Source organism: Molossus molossus, unplaced genomic scaffold (assembly GCF_014108415.1).
Source record: "Molossus molossus isolate mMolMol1 unplaced genomic scaffold, mMolMol1.p scaffold_m16_p_1, whole genome shotgun sequence".
NCBI classification, from domain to species: Eukaryota; Metazoa; Chordata; class Mammalia; order Chiroptera; family Molossidae; genus Molossus; species Molossus molossus.
Genome location: NW_023425344.1, coordinates 121,665,457 through 121,689,099, shown reverse-complemented (window position 1 = coordinate 121,689,099; position 23,643 = coordinate 121,665,457). Strand labels below are relative to the sequence as shown.

Below are 23,643 nucleotides of genomic sequence, written 5' to 3'. Positions count from 1 at the left end.
ATGTTTACTACCATTTGCTGAGCTTTATCATGTTGCCAATAATTTTATAAATATTACCTCTTTTCTCTCCTCTTACAACAGTTCTGTGGGGGTATTACTCCAATTTTATGGATGTAAAAATTAAGGCTTAACAAAGTTAAGTAATTTGCTTGCATTCTGAACAGTAAGTGATAGAACCTAGTATTCAAATTATTGTATGACTCCAAAGCCTCTTGCTTTTGAATACCATTCTAGCCCATTGTTTCATTTTGTTTTGATCTTTTAGACCTCTGCTGTGTTTTACAACATATTTGTTCTCTTAGCTAAAGTTCCTCCTCTTATATGGTCAGCATCACCCAATACCCTTATTTAAGTCATTTATAACAATGGGACCAGTCCAGGGAACGGGTACTGAGCAAATCAAGGGAAAGAATGTGGGCTTTTGAGTCAGACTTGGTTTTGGAATCTTGCTTGTATCACCACAAGTATTGTGAGTAGGCAAGGTCATTAACTTGTCTGCATCTTTATTTTTTCATCTATAAAATGTCTTAATACCTACAAATGGGCCTGTTAGAAAGGTTGAATACAACACGGATGCAAAATGCTTGACTAATGGCCTCATACTGTAGGCTCTCACTAAACATTAGTCTATTTATCTCCCTTCTTTAAAGGAATGCCTTTAAAATCTTTTTACTTTTTTTTTTCCTTTTATATTTTAGTGTTTTTTTTTTAATTTATTTTTGTTACAGATGTTTCTCTTTTTTCCCCCATTGACACCCTTCTCCCCCCCCCCCATCCCCAGCTTTGTTGTCTATGTCCATCAGTTATGCATACATGCATAAAAGTTCTGTGGTTTACCCCCCCCCCCACATCCCTCTTCTGAGGATTGTCAGTCTGTACCCTACTTCTATGTCTCTCGGTCTATTTTGTTCATCAGTTTGTTTTGTTCATTATATTCCACAAATAAGTGAGATCATTTGTCTTTCTCTGCTTGGCTTGTTTCGCTTAGGATAATACTTTTCAGGTCCTTCCATGTCGTCTCAAAGGACAAGAGATCTCTCTTTCTTACAGCTGCATAGTACTCCATTGTATATATGTACCACAGCTTTTTTATCCACTCATCTACTGATGGACACTTGGGCTGTTTCCAGATGTTAGCTATTGTAAATAGTGTTGCTATGAACATAGGGGTACATATATTGTTTCTGATAGGTGTTTTAGGCTTCTTAAGATATATTCCTAGAAGTGGAATCACTGGCTCAAATGGCAGTTCAATTTTTAATTTTTTGAGGTAACACCATAGTGTTTTCCCTAGTGGCTGCGCCAGTCTGCATTCCCACCAGCAGTCTACTAGAGTCTCCTTTTCTCCACACCCTCACCACCACTTGTTGTTTGATGATTTGTTGATGGTGGCCATTCTGACAGGTGTAATCGTTTTACTGTTTATAGCCTTTAAAATCCTCCCCTAGCCGTGGCTGGTTCGGCTCAATGATGGTTAGAGTGACAACCTATGAACTGAAGGGTCAAAGGTTCGATTCCTGGTCAAGGGCACGTACCTGGGTTGCAGATCAATTCCTGGCCCTGGGGTCCTATGGAAGGCAACTAATTGATGTCTCTCTCACATCAGTGTTTTTCTCTCTTTTTCTCTCTCCTCCACCTTCCCTTCCACTCTTATCTAAAAATCAATGGAAAAATATCCTCAGGTGAGGGATTAACAAAAAAACCCCAGTATATCTATCTATCTATCTATCTATCTATCTATCTATCTATCTATCTATCTTAGATAGATAGATAGATAGATATAGATATATATATCCAGTATACCTAGTATGTGTGTGTGTGTGTGTGTGTGTGTGTATATATATATATATATATATATATGACAAATTACTAGAAGGAAATATTACTTACTGTCCATAAGATATCATGAAATGCTCATCTGATGTCTTGCTAAAACGTAGATCTGGTCTGTGTATTAGTTATTTTCAAACTTGATCATGCACAAGAATCAACTAGGAATCTCGTTAAATGCAGATTCTGATTTGGCAGGTTTGTGATGGGGCCTTAGAGTCTGCATTTCTGACAAACTTCTAGATGGTGCCAGTGCTATAGTCTGCAGACTTCACTTTGAGTAGCACTGCTCTGTATTACTTTCTTTTATTTTTCAATCTAGTTGTATTCCTTCTTGAAAAACTTATTTTCAGTAAATTGCTTCTGGTGATCACTGTTCCCCTTTGTAGAAGCTCAAAGTCTACCTTTTAAAAAAAGAATCCATTGGTCAGGACTAGATGTGTATGTATATGAAAGAAAGATTAGTTGTACATTTTCCCAGGATTCAGATCAAGTTTGCCAGGGACTGGGAACTTTTGTAGATGCCTCCTCAGGCTTTCACAGCTTGCTCATCCTTAGAGGTCTACTGCAGATGCTCATCAGACTCCCCTGGTACTCTCAAGTCTGTCAGGTTTTACAGGTCTGGAGGCTTGAGCTGGGGTTGGAATAATTAGGGGCTCTACTGTTTTGATCTTCAGTTCTTACTTTTTCTTTCCAAGTTGAAGACTGTACTTGTTGATAGAGAAATGGAAGAACTTAGGAGTTGATCTAGACAGTTCTCACAAAGCCCTTTTGGTTCTCCTTAGCTTTATTAACAGGCCTTGGCTCATTCTGGGCTATGACTTTCCTGGCTTTTTCTTTAAGTCAGAACCACCACTCTATTATCTTGTTTACTGTGTTTGCTTCCTTTGTACATGTGTGTGTTTTGGGGTGGTTTCTTTCTTTCTTTTCTTTTTTTTTAAGTATAGCTTTATTGTTGAAAGTATTATACATGTCCCCTCTTTTTTCCCTCGTTGACCTTCCCTTTTCTGCTTCCACCCTCCCTCCCGTTACCACAGAATTATCTGTGTCCATTGGTTATGCATATAAGTGTGGATTTTTAAAAAAAAAACATCCATCTCGCCCGGCTGGTGTGGCTTAGTGGTTAAGCACTGACCCATGCACCAAGTGGTTGCTGGTTCGATTCCTGGTCTGGGCACATGCCCATTTTGAGGGCCATATCCCAGTGGGGGGCATGCAGGAGGCGGCCAATCAATGTTCTTTCATCGGTGTTTCTATTTCTCTTTTCCTCTCCCTTCCTCTCTCTAAAATCAATAAAGAAAAAAAAACCTAAAAAAAAAACAAAAAACCATCTCTTTGGAGAATGCTGTGCAATCATACTAGTCTCTTTAGATTTGAATTGGTATAATTTATAATTAATTGCATACTTGATTGTCAGAATTTCACTTTTGAGGAATTCTTTGAAAAATACCAGCATCTGTCTTCTTTACAGTTTTATATTATGAGATTTAAATTCTGTGAAATCTGCATTTTAATAGCACTGCAACATAGTGGATGAAAATGTGGGCTCTCCAGAGTCAGAAAACCTGGGTACTGATTTAGGCTCCCCCATTTTTCTTGTTTTGGGACCTTTTGGAATCTTCGTTTTTTCATCTATAATATAGGCTTCACCTCCTAGGGCCTTTGAGAGAACTTGACAGCCCCTGTAAAATTCATATCTGACTTGTTAGAACTCAATACCCAATAAATATGAGCTATTGTTAATAGCTAATTTTGTTAAAGATCTGATATTATTGCCCTGGCCGGTTTGGTTCAGCGGTTAGAGTGTCGGCCTGCGGTCCTGAGAGACCCGGGTTCAGTTCCCGCTAAGGGTGTGTACCTCGGTTGCAGTTTGTCCCCGGCCTTGGTCGGTCGTGCGGGTGGCAACCACTCGATGTGTCCCTTTCACATGATGTTTCTCTCTCTCTCTCTGTTCCTCTCTCTCCCTCCCACTCTACCTGAACAAGAAATGGAAAAATGTCCTCGGGTGAGGATAAAAAAATAAAAAAAAGATCTGATATTATTTAAATCAGTGTAGTTAGGTTTACACAATGCTTTCACAAATAGCCAATTATTTGATGGTGTGAAGTAGGCAAGCATAATCCTTATTTGAAAGAGGAAACTATGGCATGAAGAGTTGCGAATGGCGCCTGAGGCTACATGGCTGTGGCAGAACTGGGTCTTTAATCCAAGGATTACTGGTGCCACATCTAGGACTTGCTGTCTTAACTGCCTCCTTCTGACAACACTGAGCTATCACACTCTCAAGGATTACATGGTTACTTCTCTTTGAGACCCTTTCAATTTTTCAACTAGTCTGTCTTTTTGATCTGGATTAAGTCCTGTATGGATTAAATCCCATATAGTAGTTCCTTTATCCTTTTAGGATGAAACTGTCAACAAGAATTTATGAGATTTTTCTATGCTCTTCCTTCTTTTGAGATAAATGTGATATCCAGCAAATGGTGAGGTGCTTGAAGTTCCCTATCTCTGACATGTATCACCATGCCAATTTTGGGATCTGAGTCAGGAAAATAATCCATTCTCACCCTGGCCAGTTTGGCTCAGCAGTTAGAGCATCGGCTTGCGGTCCAGAGAGACCTGGGTTGGGTTCCCGCTAAGGGCACATACCTCGGTTACAATTTGTCCCCGGCCCCGGTTGGGGTCATGTGGGTGGCAACCACTCGATGTGTCTCTCTCACATTGATGTTTCTCTCTCTCTCTCTTCCTCCCTCTCGCCCTCTTGCTCTATCTGAAGATGAATGCAAAAGTGTCCTTGGGTGAGGATTTAAAAAATAAATAATAATAATAAAAAGAAAATCCATCTTCCATTATTGAGCAGGGTGAGAGTACTCCCAACAATTGTATCATGTACCATTACTCTCTTTCTCTCAGAAATTGTCTAGTGCAATTTGTAGATTTCTACTGGGGAATATCATATTGGGACACACTGCCATTCCACCTCCCCTTTTAAGATTTGAATGAGATTTGCCCATGCATTGGCATACTGTACTGCTCTCACAAATCCATTAAATTCAGATTTTTATGGGTAGGGATCATGTCTTATTTATTTTGTAAAATTTATAAATTCTGTTATTTTTTTTAATTTACAAATTTTAAATTATTTTGGATATCTCTTATAGTAGATGTCTGAAGTTAAGCTAATGGTGACTTAATTCTCAGATATTTTCTTTTGTGACTTAATAGTCACCACTCTCATTCTTCTTATGTCATTTGTGATATTGTTTCCCAATTTTATCCAGGAATTTTTTTCTCCCTATATTTTCAGTTTTAAGCCCTTATAATCAGATTAGGAAGTGTACAGACAATCTTGTTCTTCCTACTCCCTGTGAATAGCACTCTTAGTGGGCCGAGTCCATTATCATTCATATATTCATCAGAATGCTGCCAGCCACTGTGCTTGGGGTTGAGTATGTAGTTGTGAACATGGAAGTCTTGGCTCCTACACCTCCCCAAGTTTATTGTCTAATGAAAGCAGATAGACCTAAACTTTTATAATTCTCTGCTTGGCTGGAAGGCAGTAAAAACTTATAGGATGAATTCACTAAAGGGTGATTTAGGAGTAAGTCAGGGTTGGGAATAGGGGTAACAGAATGTTCCAGTGTGATCTGAAAAGTCAAGTCCAGTTTATTGACAGTCATTCACATCCCTCTTTTTCTTTTTCTTTTTTTATCCTCACCCGAGGACATTTTTCCACTTTTTGTTCAGGTAGAGTGGGGTGGGGGGGGAGGAACAGAGAGAGAGAGAGAAACATTGATGTGAAAGGGACACATCGAGTGGCTACCACCCACACAACCGACCAGGGCCGGGGACAAACTGCAACCGAGGTACGCGCCCCTAGCGGGGAACCGAACCCGGGTCTCTCAGGACTGCAGGCCGACGCTCCAACCGCTGAACCAAACCGGCCAGGGCCACATCCCTCTTTTTCTGAAGTTTCAGCTATCAATTTATTTCAGGAGAATCAGTGGGCTAAATTTCCTCACCATTTATGGGAGTGAGGTTCATGGGGTACTGCTGTTATAATGTTTCAGCGATAACCAGAGACGCACAGCCAAATTGTAAAGGAGCACTGTATTCTCGCTGGCGGGCTGTGGGGGGGCATAGTCTCCCCTCAGATCAACAGCCACGATTCTTCTTGCTTGTCCGATTTTAAAGACAGAAGCCCCATCCTCCTCTTGCAACCCCCCCAGAGGACTAGTGGGTGTGACAGCGATTACAGAAGTCAAAATTAGCATCATTTACCGGGCTCACTAGTACCTGAAAATGCCTGCAATTACCATACTCAAAACTGCAAATGCCTCCCAACATGTGGGGCAACTATAATCTTAGGCAAAATTCCATTACTTCTAGGGGTAATTAACCTATTATTGGAAAAATATTGAGGAAGGTCCATTGATGATAAAAATGGAATCTAGACGCCTTAATCTCGGGGCCCAGGTCATTCCCCACTGGTTTTCCTGACAAGTCAAATTGTTGATTCGACTTAGTTTTCATTAGACATGGCCCAAAGGCTAGGAGTAAACATAATATAGTGAGAGGGCCAGCAATGGTGGATAATAGACTTGTAAACCAATTTTCAGATTGTCGCCTTTTTCTTTCTTGTTCCTCGATATTTTTTCTAATTAGTGATAAACTGTCTTGAATAATCCCTGAATCATTTGTGTAAAAACAGCATTTTTCTCCCAGTGCAGCACACAATCCTCCCTCCTTAAGAAATAAGAGGTCTAGCCCTGGCCGGTTTGGCTCAGCAGTTGGAGCATTGGTCTGCAGACCAGAGAATCCTGGGTTTGGTTTTTGCTAGGGGCATGTACCAAAAAGAAAGAAGGAAAGAGAGAGAGAGAGAGAGAGAGAGAGAGAGAGAGAGAGGAAGGAAAGAAAGAAGAGAGAGAGAGAGAGAAAGAAAGAAAGAAGAGGTCACATCCTCTTCTTTTTTTTTTTTATCCTCACCCGAGGATATTTTTTCCATTTTTTGTACAGATAGAGTGGGAGGGAGAGAGAGGAAGGGAGAGAGAGAGAGAAACATCGACATGAAGGGACACATCGAGTGGCTGCCACCCGCACGACCAACCAGGGCCGGGGACAAACTGCAACCAAAATCCGTGCCCTCAGCGGGAACCGAACCCGGGTCTCTCTGGACCGCAGGCCAACGCTCTAACCACTGAGCCAAACTGGCCAGGGCACATCCTCTTCTATAGGACCATTTCTAAGTTCCTAGTTCCACTGGGGCCCAGATCTGTAAGGATTCCCCTAAACAGTCATAACCGGAAAAATCAAAGTCCTGATAAACGCAAGAGTCTTATCTTTAGGGGGTCCTGAATCTCTTATGCTGTCCATGTTGTCTTTTCTGCCTTCAGCCGAGAGTGATTTAACCAGTTTGGAATGCTGTCAACTTTTACTGCCATCGGAGTGGTCAGGATGACAGTGTATGGTCCCTTCCAAACTGGAGTTAGTTCCTGGGTAGTGAAATTTTTTACCCCCACAGAGTCCCCAGGCTGGAAGGGGTGAACAGGGTCTGAGGTGGGCACAGCCAGGCCATCGTGGATGTGCTTATGGACAGCCTTCTGAATAGACTGCAGGGCCTATAAGAACTGTAAGAGGGCAAGGGGAGCTGAGTGGTCCAGTTTTAACCCGTTTCTAAAGTAAATATGGTTAAGGTTTCCTTTAAGGTCTTGTTCATGCGTTCCACCTGCCTGGAACTCTCTGGGCGGTAAGCACAAATGAGCTTCCAATTTATATCTAACCCCTTAGAGATATCCTGTGACATCTTTGCTGTAAAGGCGGGGCCATTGTCTGATCCAGGGGTCAGGAGTAGCCTAAACCTGTTACTCCCTTTACTACATCCCAGACTGTTATTCCATTACCAGGGGCAAGCTCTCCCTCTTTTAGTGTCCTATTTTCTTTCCTTCTTGAGTATTCCTCCGATGTCCTGTCTTCCTGTAAGATGTATGTCCCTTTCTTTTATTTTTTATTTCCTCTACATAATTCTTCTCTTTTTATTTCTTGCATAGACCCTCTGCAACTTTCATAGTCCCTCCCCTAACATGAACCTGAGAGCTTGCTCAGTTCACCTGCTGTCTGCATATCTCCCAGCTTTCATTCTCCTCCTCCCTACTCAGACCCACACATACTTGCTTCCTTCTGCCTTCTCCCTTTCCCTTTGACCTTACTGGACATTACCTGCTTCTCAGGAGTTTAATAAGCTATGAGTTTAGCTTTTTGGGCTGGAGTTCCCCTAGTCAAGGACTGTGACAAGACGACACAATCCAGAGTTACTACTGCTGCCCCAGCATACCTGGTTTCTTCCTGGACATAGCTGCTCCCATCTGCGAACAGTACCTCATCTGATGATGGCAATGGGACATCCTTGCGGTCTGGGTGGGCCATCTATACTAGGTAGTCCTGTAGAGGTTTCTCCAGGTCATCATCTTGAGGCAGTCTGGCGGGATTGATGGCCTGGAGTGGCAGTGGCCAGCAATTGAACAGTCAGTGGAGAAGATCACGTCCAAGTAGGGGGTATGGGCACTCCAGCATGACCAGAAACGAATGAGTCACAGTATTTTTCCCAAGGTCTGTAGTCCTCTTTGCAGTCCAGGGGTAGGTTAGGGGCCCATTGGTTTGGTCAGGACTGAATCTGCTGCTCCAGTACCCTCTACACCTGACTTTGCCCTTGTCTTTTTTATTCCTCATCGGAACCTAGGCCTGCCATCCTGACCCTTCCTAGGGTGATCCTTCTCCGTGGGCCCTGTTTCCTTTAAGGCTGCTACTACCACCTTTGCTATTTCAACCAATTTCTTTAGGCCTAACAGGAGAACATGGTGAAAAGTGTCCAAGGAAGCCTTCCCCCTGGCAGTATTTGGGTCCCACTGTAGGCAGAGGAATGGGAAAATTTCCTTTGACACTAGGTTTTCAAAAGGACCCAGGAAAGGGAAGCGTCATCGTAGCATGCGTGTTTAGCATGGCAGAGTGTTTTTCAATTCTCCCCAAGAGCACTTTGTCCCTGTGCCTGGGATCCCTATTTTCAACTCCCCAAAGTTCAGAGAAGCCTGTTGGAAACTTGCTGCCCCCAAACCCGGGGTGGACAGATGAGCTGCCTGGCCTGGCACCAAAGGAACATTCCCTTTGTGGCCTGACCACCCTCCCTGGCAAACCCTGTGGCCCCTGTGGCCTCCGGGTGAGTGCCTGTGTGCCTGACCACCGCCCCTGTTTCCCAGGATGAGGGGCTTTCCACACCAGACCCCAGTCCCGATGCGTAGTGCCATGTAGGACGCACAGGGTGGCCCACCGGCAGGGACGGCCCCTGAATCACGTATTACTCTTTTAACTGCCTATAGCAACCAAGCCACAAAATCTTGTAATGGCTCTTAAGGTCCTTGTCTGATGGATGTAAGATCTAGCGAATTATTTTCTTTTGTTGGGAGCTCTTTCCGGGCCTTCAAAGCTGTAGCAGAAGACAGTGGGGGAGTCTTTAAGGACTTATAGCCTTTCTCGGCTTTCCACAAGTCTTTCACTACACCTTGCTTCCCCACCTTATTAGCCCCCTGCATGCCCCACAATGGGGATTTGGCCCACAACCTGGGTGTGTGCCCTGACTGGGAATTGAATCAGCCACCTCTCGGTGCATGGGTCAGTGCTCAACCACTGAGCCATACTGGCTGGGCCTTTTGCTGCATTTCTGCCTCGGAGGCACTTCTCTACCTTTTCCCAGGTTTTTCTTGGGGCCCAGTTGGGGACCCATTACTAGTATTTGTGCCTTAATCAGAACCTTCCTCAAATCCTTCTCTAAGAATGTTTACTATGCAACCCAATGAGGTCATCTGGGCACTAGGGCTGCTTCCCATGATTAGACTAACCGTAACAAAGTTGAGGGAGACACAGTAGGGAGGCAGATGAGGACAAAAACAAGGGAAGACACACAAGACAAAAACTTTCACTTTGTCCATCCAGCCACCCCCTGCGCGGAGATTTCAAGGCGCCTCTTGGCATGTGGCAGGTTGGAATAAGCCCCCAATTTGGATCAGGTTCACTGGTGGAACACTGGAGTGCTCCAAGAACCCGGTACTGCCTTTTAGTCGTATGAGGCCATCACAGAACCACAGGGTAGGTAGGACTCACACAGGCTCCTTGAGAAACGTTGTGGAGCACAGTCACTCACACACAATTACATTCACATCGTTTGAATTTCCTTCCAGAAATTCCCTAACCTGAGTGATGCCTATGCTGCTTGGGAGGTAATCAGCCTCCCTTTCCGCCCCAGTGGCGGGTCTGAATGAACAGAATTTGCCAGATTGAACCAGAATTTGCCAGATTTGAACCCCACCTAACATCTTAGGGGGATTCCCAGGAGAGGAGAGGCTGCGCTGCATCCAGCCCTCTCACTCTCATCCAGATAGACTGGTCACCCAGAACAAACCTCCAGAGGCTTCTACCAGGTCTCCTTCAATCTTTTTGGGGATGTCTTAGCGTCTCCCAGCTGCTCGTCGGAAACCCAAGTAGGATCTTCGGGGCCCTGGAACTCAGGGTGCACCTCCCCTCAGATCTGTAGGGGTCCTGCGGCTGGATCGGGAGAGGCTGCCCATCTCAGGCGTCTAGTCCTTGGTGTAGCAAAACACCAGGGATCTTGCTGGGGCCTCCAAATGTTGTAACATGTCAGTGAGATAAACAGAGACGCACAGCCGAATTGTAAAGGAGCGCTTTATTCTTGTAGGCGAGCTGCGGGGGTATAGTCTCCCCTCAGATCAGCAGCCATAATTCTTCTTGCTGGTCCAATTTTAAATACAGAAGCCCCATCCTCCCTTTGCCTCCCCCCCCCAGAGGACCGGTACAATAGTGGGTGTGACCATGATTACAGAAGTCAAAATTAGCATTGTTCACTGAGTACACAAGTACCTGCAAATGCCTGCAATTACTGGTACTCGGAAATTGCAAATGCCTCCCAACACGTGCAGCAACTATAATCTTAGGCAAAATTCCTTTACTTAACCTATTATTGGAAAAATATTGAGGAAGGTCCATTGATGATAAAAACGGAATCTAGTTGCCTTAGCCTCGGGGGCCCAGGTCACTGCTGGAATAAGCATTTTCAGAGGCCCCCACAGGAGAATGAGATGTGGTAAAAAACTTTATTTGTGTGCAGTTATATTCCTGGGATTGTAATGTCCCAGTTCCCTGAAGTCAGTCCTAAAAGGGTAGCTGTGGGTTCATCAGAACTAGAAGTAGGGCCAGTGCCCAGAGCTTTTGTTCCATGGTGGAGTTGGGCATTAGGCTAGATTCAGTCCATCAGTCCATTGTGTGGGTCCCACATGGCCATGAGCTATGTGGGCAAATGCAGCATGTGGGAGCACCACAAACCAGGAGTCCAGCAGTGTTCACTGTGAGAGAGAAAACGAAAAAACTTCCTTAGTTCAGGAGATGAAATATTCAGAGTTTGTGCCCTTGCAGTGGCCATACTTCTGGCCACTAACCTGTTCCCAAGTGTGACTGACAGGTAAGCACCTTCCCACAACACCCAGACCTTATCGGGTATTAGTCTAAACTACCTTTGTCCAGTCCCTTGCCCCATCAATTTGTGGGGAACAGACCTGGAGAGTGTTAACTTGCAGTTCCCTGGCAAAGCTGTATGAATGGCATATCTATATTATCTAGTCTTCCCTTTACTCCTTTCCTGTTAATTAATAACCAGATTATTATAACTGTATCAAATTGGAAGAAGAGATCACTATTGTTACTAAAGCCCTCCCTAAACCCCTAGGTTCTTCAAGTTCTTTAAATTTTTTGCCCCTGGAAAGACTTTCCAAGTCTCTTCTGGTGATGTGGTTGACCCCTCATTTAACCTGCTGGAATGGGTAGCAGTTGGCAAGCTGCCTTCAGGTTCTTATGGAGAGTGATCAACTACTTGCTCCCCTCCTCCTGTCTCTTTCTGGGAACCTGAAGAACTTTGCTGTTGCTGATGGTGAGGAGCTTCCTGTTTATCCTCCACATTTCTGTTTTTGTTTTTTTTTCTGTTTCTATTCTGTGTTATATTATTCTGCTCTTCAACCTCTGGATATGAATTTTCTCCTGTGACAATTTAGAAATATTTACTTCCTTGTTTTCTTGTTGAATTATTTCCTCCGATGTCTCTGGTAATTCTTCATCCTCTTTGATAACCTTTGTCTGGAGAGTGGTTTTTATGTCTGAGAAGAGAGATGCCAGCTTGAATTTAGTAAACATGCTATTGGCTAATGCCTCCAGACAGAAACCCAATGTGACACAATTTCTACAGTGCCTTGGAGCATCCTCTGTTTAGAGCTGGGGGTTTCTAAAAGCTGCTATAACCCTTAGAGGTCTCTAACTTGTTCCCTCAGACTCTGATATGAAGACTATCAACAAACATCATTTGGTGGCACAGTTTAAAATACTACTTTTAAAGCATTATGTTCAGATATTCCTGTTATTTATATATATAGGACTATATAAAATCAATACATTTTATTTTTTTGAGTAGATAATATAGTCACATGATTTAAACTGAATAAAGTACAGAAGAGCCCTGGCTGGTATGGCTCAGTTGGTTGAGTGTCATCTGTGCACCAAAAGGTCCCAGGTTTGATTCCTGGTCAGGGCACATGCCTGGGTTGCAGGCTCAATCCCCAGTAGGGAGCATGTGGGAGGCAGCCTATTGATGTTTCTCTTTCTTTCCCTTCCTCTCTAAAATCAATAAAAACATATTTTTAAAAAGTACCTTAGAGCCTGGTTGGCGTGGCTCAGTGGTTGAGCATCAACCCATGCACCAAGAGGTTGCCATTCACCAGTTTGATTCTTGGTCAGGGTATATGCCCAGGTTGTTGGCCCAATCCCCAGTGGGGGGCATGCAGGAGGCGGCCAGTCGATGTTCTCTTTCATCGATGTTTCTTTTTTTTTTTTAATTTTATTTCTAAACCTACTCATCATGGCGTAGGGTCCATGGGGTGGGGGTGAGGGGAGGGGGGAGCCCCTCCCCGCCCTCTTCAATGTTTCTATCTTTCCCTCTCCCTTCCTCTCTAAAATTAATAAAGAAAAAAAAAGTACATTAGAGAATCTGGTATATATCCTCCCTCTCGCCAGTCATCTCTATTTTTAATTTTTTTTCTTTATTGATTTTTTTAGAGAGAGAGGAAGGAAGAGGGAGGGAAAGATAGAAACATTGATGTTCTCTCTCATCAGTGTTTCTGTCTCTCCCTCTCAGTTCCTCTCTCTCTAAAATCAATAAAGGAAAGAAAAAAAAACAACCCCAGAAACATGAATATGTGTCTTGTGTTTCTCAAGACCACTTAGTGGCCTGGCTGGTGTGGCTCAGTGGTTGAGCTAAAAGGTCGTTGGTTTGATTCTCGGTCAGGGCACATGTCCAGGTTGTGGGCCCAATCCCCAGTGTGGGGGCATGCAGGAGGCAGCCAATCAATGTTTTCTTTCATTGATGTCTCTATCTACCTCTTCTCTCTCTAAAATCAATAAAGAAAAATTATTTAAAAAAACAACAAAAAAAAGACCATTTAGTGGAGTGGAAAGACTATAGGATTTAAAAGGCTTGGATTTAAAACTTGAAACCTCATGCCTGCCATTTATTAGTTGAGTGACCTTGGACAACTTGTTTAGGTGCTGTGTGCTTTGATTTATGTGGTTAATAATACTTTGCTTGCCAAGACTCTTTTTTTTTTTTTTTTCCCATTTTTTTTGTACAGATAGAGTGGGAGAGAGAGAGAGGAAGAGAGAGAGAGAGAAACATCGACGTGAAAGGGACACATCGAGTGGCTGCCACCCGCACAACCAACCAGGGCCGGGGACAAACTGCAACCGAAGTACGTGCCCTTAGCGGGAACCGAACCCGGGTCTCTCCGGACCGCAGGCCGATGCTCTAACCGCTGAGCCAAACCGGCCAGGGCCCAAGACTCTTGAGTATGATGTATGTATAGTTCTTTTTCTTTTTCTTTCTTTTTTTTTTCTTTATCCTCACCCGAGGACATTTTTTTGTTTGTTTGTTTGTTTTTTATCCTCACCCGAGGATATTTTTCCATTTTTTGTTCAGGTAGAGTGGGAGGGAGAGAGAGGAACAGAGAGAGAGAGAAACATCGATGTGAAAGGAACACATCAAGTGGCTGCCACCCGCACAACCCACCAGGGCCGGGGACAAACTGCAACCGAGGTACATGCCCTTAGCGGGAACCGAACCCGGGTCTCTCAGGACCACAGGCTGACGCTCTAAACGCTGAACCAAACCGGCCAGGGCCCGAGGACATTTTTTTATTTTTGTTCAGATAGAGTGGGAGGGAGAGAGAGAGAGACATCACATGAAAGGGACACATTGAGTGGCTGCCTCCCGCACAACCCCAAGTGGGGCCAGGGACAAACTGCAACTGAGGTACGTGCCCTTAGCGGGAACTGAACCCAGGTCTTTCTGGACCACAGGCCGACGCTCTAACCACTGAGCAAAACCGGCCAGGCCTGTACAGTTCTTTTTTTATGTCAAATGCTTTGTAAAGGGTTGCTGCCATTGTTATTTCTTGCTGGACCACACTCTTGGGCCTATGTGAACTGGGATGGGCAAAGCCTTGCTCTAACAAGTGATTGGATTGAATAGCCTTTTTTGCTATAATATGTAATCAGTGCTTTCTTACATATGGAAGGGGACCATGAGTCAAGGGAGACAGAAATAGCATTAAAATTTTTTTTTCTGCCCTGGCCAGTTTGGCTCAGCGGTTAAAGCATCGGCCTGCGGTCCGGAGAGACCTGGGTTCGGTTCCCGCTAAGGGCACGTACTTCGGTTGCAGTTTGTCCCCGGCCCTGGTTGGTCGTGCGGGTGGCAGCCACTCGATGTGTCCCTTCACGTCGATGTTTCTCTCTCTCTCACTCCCTTCCTCTCTCTCCCTCCCACTCTAGCTGTACAAAAAATGGAAAAATATCCTCGGGTGAGGATAAAAAAAAAAAAATTTTTTTTCTTTATTAATTTTAGAGAAAGAGGAAGGGAGAGGGAGAGGGAGAGAAACATTAATGAGAGAGAACATCAACTGACCGCCTACTGCATGCCCCCACTGGGGATTTGGCCCATAACCTGGGCATGTGCCCTGACCAGGAATCGAACCAGTGACCTCTTGGTGTGTGGGTCTACCCTCAATCACTGAGCCACACCAGCTGGGCAGCATTTTGAAATGAATAGAACATTTTTTGTTGGTCAGGTATTGGAGACTGGCTATTTCTTGTCTGGGGTGCTTTCACACTTGGCTGGTGGAGTACTGATAAACTCTAGCCTTCACTAGAGGTAGGAAGTCGTTAACTCTGAGGAGCTTTTCATGTTTAATAGCACAGTTAAGGCTGGCTTTTCAGTGTTGCCTGAAGCTTTGGACTCAAAGGAAAGCTTCATTTGGTCAGCCCTACTTTGGGTTTCCTTCTATTCATTTCCTCATTTTGATTTAATCCTTTAATAACTGTTAGCTGTTTTTCCATTTTGATTCTTGCACAGCGCTTGATGTAATAGGTGGAAGAGTCTGGAATTTCAGAACCATTCCCATTTGGTTTCATCAGGAGGATGGTGTTAGGCTTTTCCTTCATGGTTATATGGCCTTAGCATTTGGTTGGAGGGGCGGTCAGCATTTTTTATGGGATTTATAGGGCTTTGAGTTAGAAGTTCACTTGGGTCCTTAATGAGTGAAAGAGATTTTACATCTTGCAACATACAAATACCAGGATAAAGAGACCTTATAATGGGAGGAGATCTTTTAAAGTAAGAAAAATTTTGAATACCCATTGTATAGGGTTCTATGCTGGATATTAAAAAAAAATTTTTTTTTCTTTATTCATTTTTAGAGAGAGAGGAAGGGAGAGAGAGAGAGAGAAACATGGATGAGAAAGAACATTGATTGGCCGCCTCCTGCATGCTCCCCACTGGGGATTGGGCCCACGACCTGGGCATGCGCCCTGACTGGGAATCAAACCCCAGGAATCAAACCGGCAACCTCCTGGTACAGGGGTTGCGCTCAACCACTGAGCCACACCGGCCAGGCTATTCTGGATGTTTTAAGCAGTTGACTGTGAGTTCCCAAAATACTGTTATCCAGATTGCTGGGAGTAGTCCTTTTTTTAATTTTGGGTTTTCACAGAATTTATATGATAAGTGGGAAAGGTAAATAATAAATACACCAAAAATACATTAGAAATATATCAAGTAACTGTTATGTGGAGAATTAAAAGGGGGTGGAGTCAAAAAGGGACTAAGTAGTTTATTAATTTTTAAAGTATGTCTTTTTATTGATTTTAGAGAAAGAGGAAGGGAGAGGAGGAGAGAGAGAGACAGAGAAAGAGAGAGAGAGAAATATTGTTATGTGAGAGAGAAACATATGGGCCAAAACCAGGGATCAAACCTGCAACCTGTGTATGTGCCCTGACTGGGAATCCAACCAGAGACCTGTGGGTGCATGGGATGATTCTCGGCCAACTGAACTGTACTGGCCAGAGCTAGGTAGCTACTTTAGAATAATTGGTGAGGGAGGATGTCTTAGTCCTGCTATTGTTGTTGGTGAATGTGATAGGTTCTTTTGAGATGATGTAAGAAAAGAACTTCAAACTCAAATGTGTGGAGAAGTTTAAATGTGATGGCAAGATTTTATTGTAAATTAAGGGGTTAGGGTTCTGTTTGTGCCAGTGTCTTGAGAGAAGAGAGAAAAGGGAGGAAATTTATTATTTCTTTTCCCATAGGTGGCAGGGGGTAACAAGACAGGTGAGTTGCCTTTTATTGGGAGAGGTCGTATTTTAAGTCACACAGATGCAGAGGGTAGGGGTTCGTTGGTTGCCTTGAGGAGTTACAGTTTGTTGATTCTTCAGCAGACAGTTATGAGAATAGGCCTGGTGGGTTTCTTATCTTCTTTAGCTGGCAATGGGGGAGAAATGTGTGCTGGGGGGGCTGCAGGGACTGGTGGCCAGTGAGTCCTCAGTGAGTTGCACTCATGGGTTCAGTGTTCGGAGAATCAGGTTGTTAATCTTTCCATAATGTCAGGTAGTCCCTCCTGTTCTCAGATTAAGAGAATGGACAGCATTCCTGAGTTAAGCTCCCAAGGTATACACCTCCCAGCCAGGTCAAAATGGGCATTTCTTCAATCAGAACAAAGCTATCAATCACGATTAATATTGTAAAGGATGATTAACATTTTCTCTAACTATGTCTAGAGCCCCACTTTGATACGTTTTCTTACTCTTCTGATATTTTCTATTAATTTTCATATTCTTTCCTGCCCCTTTCATTTGGGTAGAAAGGCAGTTTGAAGTTGCAGACACCAGCAATCTCCATGTTTAATTACCAGGTGCTTCTCATAAATTGTGGAAAAACCTGTTTTCTTGTTTTTTGTTCATCCTCACCCGAGGACATTTTTGCATTCATCTTCAGATAGAGCCAGAGAGAATAAGAGAGAGAGAAACATCGATGTGAGAGAGAGACATTGACTGGCGGCTGGCTGCCACCCCACAGGACCCCTTAGTGGGAAACTGAACCTTGGTCTCTCTGGTCCGTGGACCTACGCTCCAACTGCTGAGCCAAACCGGCCAGGGTGAAAAACCTGTTTTTCTGTCCTTACAATACACACTCTGGGACATAGATGGTTGGCAGACTCTACAGCACTGCCAGAAGGCTCCTGTTAATCCTCCATTAATCTTCTTGGTTCAGGTAAAGGACAAAGAACCATTCAAAATATTCAACCCAAATTCCTAACTCTTCCCAGGCCTGGATCGGGCCCTCCTCCCAGTAAATTCTGTTTGAATTTTATGTGTTCTATCCAGTCCATTTACCTTTCTGATTGTTCCTAGGCTAGGGAGGCCCTGCCCTTCTGTTTTATCACCTTGACTTTCATTGCGCATTTCCAAAAGTTTCATTACATCATCTACTGTAGTTCCTATAGGGCATGTGCGCAGCAGAGGACTTGCCTCTCCACCCTCTGGTACCTGGTTTTCAGTGCCCCTGGGGAGATTTCTTGTCCCCTTCCTTGAGGGCAGTTCCCTGGAGTGTGTGAATGAGTCTGTTTACCAGTAAACTAGATAGAATTCTGCTCTGTTACCTGTTTCTGCCTCCCAGTTTATTCATATTATTTAATTCACTTTTGTTTTCTACCTATGCTGACACTGTGACTAAATACTGAGTGGCTTATTAACCACAAAAATTTATTTCTCACAGTCTGGAGGCTGGCAATTTCAAAATCAAAGCTTTGGCAGATTTGGTATTTAGTAAGGACTTCTTGGTTCACAAATGGTCGTCTTCTCTCTGTAACCTCACATGGCATGAGAGGGGAGTAGTCCTATTAATGATTTATCTTTCATGAATAAATTATATTTACTGTGTCTTTTCTGAAGGGACTTGCTATTTAATATATTGCTAGAGAAGACTTAATGAGGGAACTACTGAAAGGTAGAAATGTCTGACGTGAATATGTGGATTTAGGATTTGTATGCCATGTTTCACTTAATAGGAAGTGTGAAGTATAGAATTTCTTATAGCTAAGGCCTGCACAAGGAATCAGAAAAAATTTTTAGAGATATTAAAATACCCTATATTTTATCTGACTTTTTTTTTTGTGATAATTCTCACTCAAAGATATTTTTTCATAGATTTTTTTAAAGATAGAATGGGAGTGAAAGTGAGGGGTTAGGGAAAGAGAAACATTGCTGTGAGAGACACATCAATTGCTTGCCTCTTGTATGACCCCAATGGGTGCCAGGGATCAAACCTGCAACCTATGTACATGTCCTTGACTGGGAATTGAACCTGAGACCTTTCAGTCCCCGGGCTGATGCTCTAACCGCTGAACCGGCTAGGGCAGTTTATCTGACCTTTTGAAGGAAAGCATTAGAAATAAAAAACAGATGAAAATAAAACTAATTTTGAAAAAAGTTTGGTCCATGGAAGTAGAGCAGATAAAAAAGAACAATGAAGAAAAGTGAGTAGGAATGAATTAGATGCGAGTATACTGTACATACTTTAAACTTTAAAAAAAAAGTTTTTATTGATTTCAGAGAAAGGAAGGGAGAGGGAGAGAGATTGAAACATTGATGATGAGGGTAACATTGATGATGATGGAAACATTGGCTGCCTCCTGCACACCCCCTACTGGGGATTGAGCCCACAACCTAGGCACGTGCCCTGGTATATAGGTTGATGCTCAACCCCTGAGCCACACTGGGGTTGTAAATACTTTTATTTTTATTATTATTATTTTCTAAAATAATTTTTTCTTTATTGATTCTAGAGAGAGAGAAAAGGAAAGGGAGAGAGAGATAGAAACATTGACGAGTGAGAACATGGATTGGCTGCCTCCTGCATGCCTCCCGCTGGGGGTCGGGCCCACAACCTGGGCATGTGCCCTGACCTGGAATTGAACCAGTGACCTCTTGATGCATGGATCGATGCTCAACCACTGAGCCACACCAGCCGGGCTGTTGTAAATACTTAAAAAAAAAAGTAAAGTGAAGTGGGTCTGATCACAAGCACTACGTCCACTGTCTTCCTGTGTTTATTTTCAGCTGCTGTAAGAATGAGCCAGGAAATGACCCCAGCTGGAGGTAGACTTGGAATGAAAATGATAAATCACTGAAATGTTAACAGTTTTTTATTTGGTTAGTTAATCTGTGGATCTGTGGTCTTTTTATGGAAAAAACTTTTTTCTTTGTTAAAAATAAATAATAAAGTCAGTTATTCCCTTTAAAATGAGAACCATTTACAGTTAGAAATGACTGCCCAGATTTGGTTTTCACTTCAACTGTTTTTTTTTATCCTCACCTGAGGACGTTTTTTTGATATTTTGTTCAGATAGAGTGGGAGGGAGAGAGAGAGAGAGAAACATCAATGTGAAAGGGACACATCGAGTGGTTGCCACCCACGCGACCCAACCATTGCCAGGGACAAACTGCAACCGAGGTACGTGCCCTTAGCAGGTACCGAACCCACGTCTCTCTGGTCCACGGGCCAATGCTCTAACTGCTGACCCAAACTGGCCAGGGCTTCACTTCAACTTTTTTGTTGGGGTTTAGAAATTTGCATGGCTGCTCATTGGAGGGACTTATTTCTTTTCATTTTTAGGAATTTTTTAGTGGCAGTAGTAGTTATAGTACAATTGAAATAATATTGTTAGTGATTTAAGAAAGCAAACAGAACTGTTTTGGATTTAATTTGAAATTCATGTATATTTTTTCATTTAATTTTTTTCTAGAAGAAAAGTAATAAAAACCTGGAAATAAAAGAATAAGTTTGCCCTGGCTGGTTTGGCTCAGTGGTTAAAGTGCTGGCCCATGGACCAGAGAGTCCCGGGTTTGGTTTCCACTAAGTGCACATACCTCTATTGCAGTTTGTCTCCAGCCCAGTTGCGGTCATGTGGGTGGAAACCACTTGATATGTCTTTCTCACATCGATGTTTCTCTCTCTCCTTCCTCCCTCTCTCCCTCCCGCTCTATCTGAAGATAAATGCAAAAAAAGAATAAAAGTTTGCCCTAACCAGGTAGCTCAGTTGGTTAGAGCATCATCCAGATGCACCAAGGTTGTGGGTTCGATCCCTGATCCCCAGTCAGGGCACATGTAAGAGTTAACCAATGAATGCATAAATAAGTGGAACAACAAGTTCATGTTTCTCTCTTTCTCTCCCTTCCTCTCTCTAAAATTAATACATTAAAAAAAAAGGAATAAAAGAGTTTTGGTTCAATGTTTTACAGATTGTCATGTTTGGGTGCCTTATGGGGGTTTTCTTGTTGCTTTTTTTTTTTTTTTATCCTCACCCGAGGATATTTTTCCATTTTTTGTATAGATAGAGTGGGAGGGAGAGAGAGGAATGGAGAGAGAGAGAAAGAAACATCGATGTGAAGAGACACATCGAGTGGCTGCTACCCGCACGACCAACCAGGGCCGGGGACAAACTGCAACCGAAGTACGTGCCCTTAGCGGGAACCGAACCCGGGTCTCTCCGGACCGCAGGCCGACGCTCTAACCGCTGAGCCAAACCGGCCAGGGCTCTTGTTGCTTTTTAAAACAGAAAACCATGATATATTTTGGTGGCTGCACAGTGGTTTGTTATATGGACATTCACATTTTTAAATTTTACTAAATATTTTTGGTCATTTAGACTATTTCTAATATTTTGCCATTGGAAACTTAAAATTAATAAATGGAAATTTCATTTATTTTATTTTTTGTTAATCTTTACCCAAGGATATTTTTCCATTGATTTTTAACAAACTATAGAAATGATCCCTGAAAGTACAGTCTTTCCATTGATTTTTAGAGAGTAGAAGGGAGGAAGAAAGGGAGAGAGGGAGAGTGAGAGAGAAACATCAATGTGAGAGAGACACATTGATTTGTTGCTTCCCACATGACCCTGACCAGGGCCGGGGACTGAACCTGCAACCCAGGTCTTGCCTTTAACTGGGAATCAAACCCCCTACAGCCTCTAATGCATGGGCGAAAGCTCTAACTACTGAGCAAAACTGGCCAGGGCTGGAAACTTTATTTAAATTGGAGTTGGGAATGCCTGTGGGGTAGCTCTCAGGTCCTACTACTCATCATTAGTTACCTCAAACAGGAAGAGCCCATGCTGTCCATCTCCAACAGGAAGATGTTTTTCTACCTTATCATTAATGGGAAGAAGAAAGGTTTTCTCCATTCAGCCAATGGAAGATTGTTACAACTCACCCAATGAAAAGCTTTCTTTGAACTACCAATTTCCTCAAATGGACTCTTTACAACAGCCCCTCTGCACATCCTCTTTCCTCTATAAAACAACTTTCCTTGCTTTTGATCTCTGGACTTGCATGTGGTTCACCAATAGAGTGCAGGTCCTGAAGTGTAATTTTTTTGTTGTTCCCAAATAAACTCATTTTGCTGGAAAAATACCTGGCTATTTTTTCAAGGTCAATGAAACCATGTTACAGCGAATAACCATATAGCCAATATTCATTGTAGTATTGTCTCTAATAGCAAAATATTATGAACAACATATATAATCAACATACATATATTCTGCCTTTGTACCATCATGCTTATATATGTATATTTTTAAAATCTTTATTGTTGAATGTATTACAGATGATCCTCACTTTTCCCCCATTGACCCCCTCCTCCCCACTCCCGCCCCCTTCCCACCTCCCTCCCGCCTTTTCCCACACTATTGTCTGTGTCCATTGGTTATGCATATAAGTTCTTTGGTTTATTTCTTCCCACCCCCCCAACCCCTTTCCCTTTGAGGTTTGTCAGTCTAGCAACCAATTTGTACTTCTTAATCCCTTCACCTTTTTCACCCATTCCCCCAACCCCCTCCCATCTGGCAACCAACAAAATGTTCTCTGTATCTATGAGAATGTTTCTGTTCTGCCTGTTCATTTTGTTTGTAGATTCCATTGTCGATAGATATGTATTCATTGCCATTTTGTTTGTTCATATATTTTATCTTTTTCTTCAAAAAGACCCTTCATCATTTCATATAATAACAGTTTGGTGGTGATGAACTTTAGCTTTTCCTTGTCTGGGAAACTCTTGATATGGCCATCGATTCTAAATTCTAAATGACAGCTTTGCAGGATAGAGTAATCTTGGTTGTAGGTTGTTGCTTTTCATCACTCTGAATATTTCTTGCCACTCCCTTCTGGCCTGCAAAGTTTCTTTTGAGAAATCAGCTGACAGTCTTATGGGAACTCCCTTGTAGGTAACTAAGTGCTTTTCTCTTACTGCTTTTAAGATTCTCTCTTTGTATTTAACCTTTTGCATCTTGGTGTGGGCCTCTTGGGGTTCATCTTGTTTGGGACTCTCTGTGCATCCTGGACTTGTATGTCTGTTGCCTTCACCAAGTTAGGGAAGTTTTCTGCCATTATTGTTTCAAATAGGTTTTCGATTTCTTGTCCTCTCTCTTCTCCATCTGGCAGCCCCAGATGCAAATGTTGGCATGCTTGAAGTTGTCCCAGAGGCTCCTTACACTGTCCTCATTTTTTTTGGATTCTTTTTTCTTTTTGCTGTTCTGATTGGGCGATTTTTGCTTCCTTATATTCCAAATCGCTGGTTTGCTTCTTGGCTTTACCTACTCTACTATTGAATCTGGGTACATTATTCTTTATTTCAGTTAATGCCTCCTTCATTTCTGACTGGTTCTTTTTTATGCTCTTGAGGCCCTCACTAAGTTCACTGAGGTTCTCACTAAGTTCATTGAGCATCCTTACAAGCAATATTTTGAACCCAGCATCTGTTAGCTTGCTTATCTCCATTTCGCTTAGTTCTTTTCTTGGGGTTTTGTTCTGTTCTTTCATTTGGAACCTGTTTCTTTGTCTTCTCATTTTGGCTGCCTCCCTGTGTTTGTTTCTATGTTTTACTTAACTAGAGGTATGGGGCTATCTGAGACCAGATGCTGCTTGCTTGAAAGAATTTAGGAAAACCTGAAGCAGGATCCAATACAGGCCAATCTTATGGTTAAGCAAGTGGCAACAGCTTGGGTGGGCCTGAAAGTTGGGTGGGGTGGGACCTCAGGGAATCACCAGGGCGGGGCTACCAGTGTGAGCCAGGTTGCTGGAGTCCCAGATATGGTGGCTGTTACCACCCTAGGGAAGGGCTCACCAGAGGAATAAAGGCCTCTGACAGCATGTTTGTCCCGGAGAAAGCCCCCTCTCCAACCCTCGCTTCAGTGCCAAACAGCTCAGTTCTTCCCTGTATGTCTCTTGCGCCCCTCGAGCTGCCTCCCCTCCAAGCTTAGAGGGAGCCGAGTCCGATAAGTTTGTGTGCGGGCCCTTTAAGAAGCTGCCTGGGGCTCCAGCCAT

At 43.1% G+C, this 23,643-nt stretch overlaps 1 protein-coding gene across 2 annotated transcripts in view; it reads left to right on the top strand.

The window, feature by feature from the left end:
* PTPN9 (protein tyrosine phosphatase non-receptor type 9) overlaps positions 1–23,643 on the top strand; it is a 132,763-nt gene that overhangs the window by 19,032 nt on the left and 90,088 nt on the right. Inside the window, exon 1 of one of the 2 annotated variants that reach the window (XM_036272722.1) lies at positions 19,418–19,473. The exons of the other annotated variant lie outside the window; for it this stretch is intronic. Coding sequence (XP_036128615.1) covers positions 19,453–19,473 — 21 coding nt within the window. The 5' untranslated portion in view covers positions 19,418–19,452. Of the gene's footprint in view, positions 1–19,417; positions 19,474–23,643 lie in introns of those variants that run through there. 2 annotated transcript variants of the gene reach the window in all.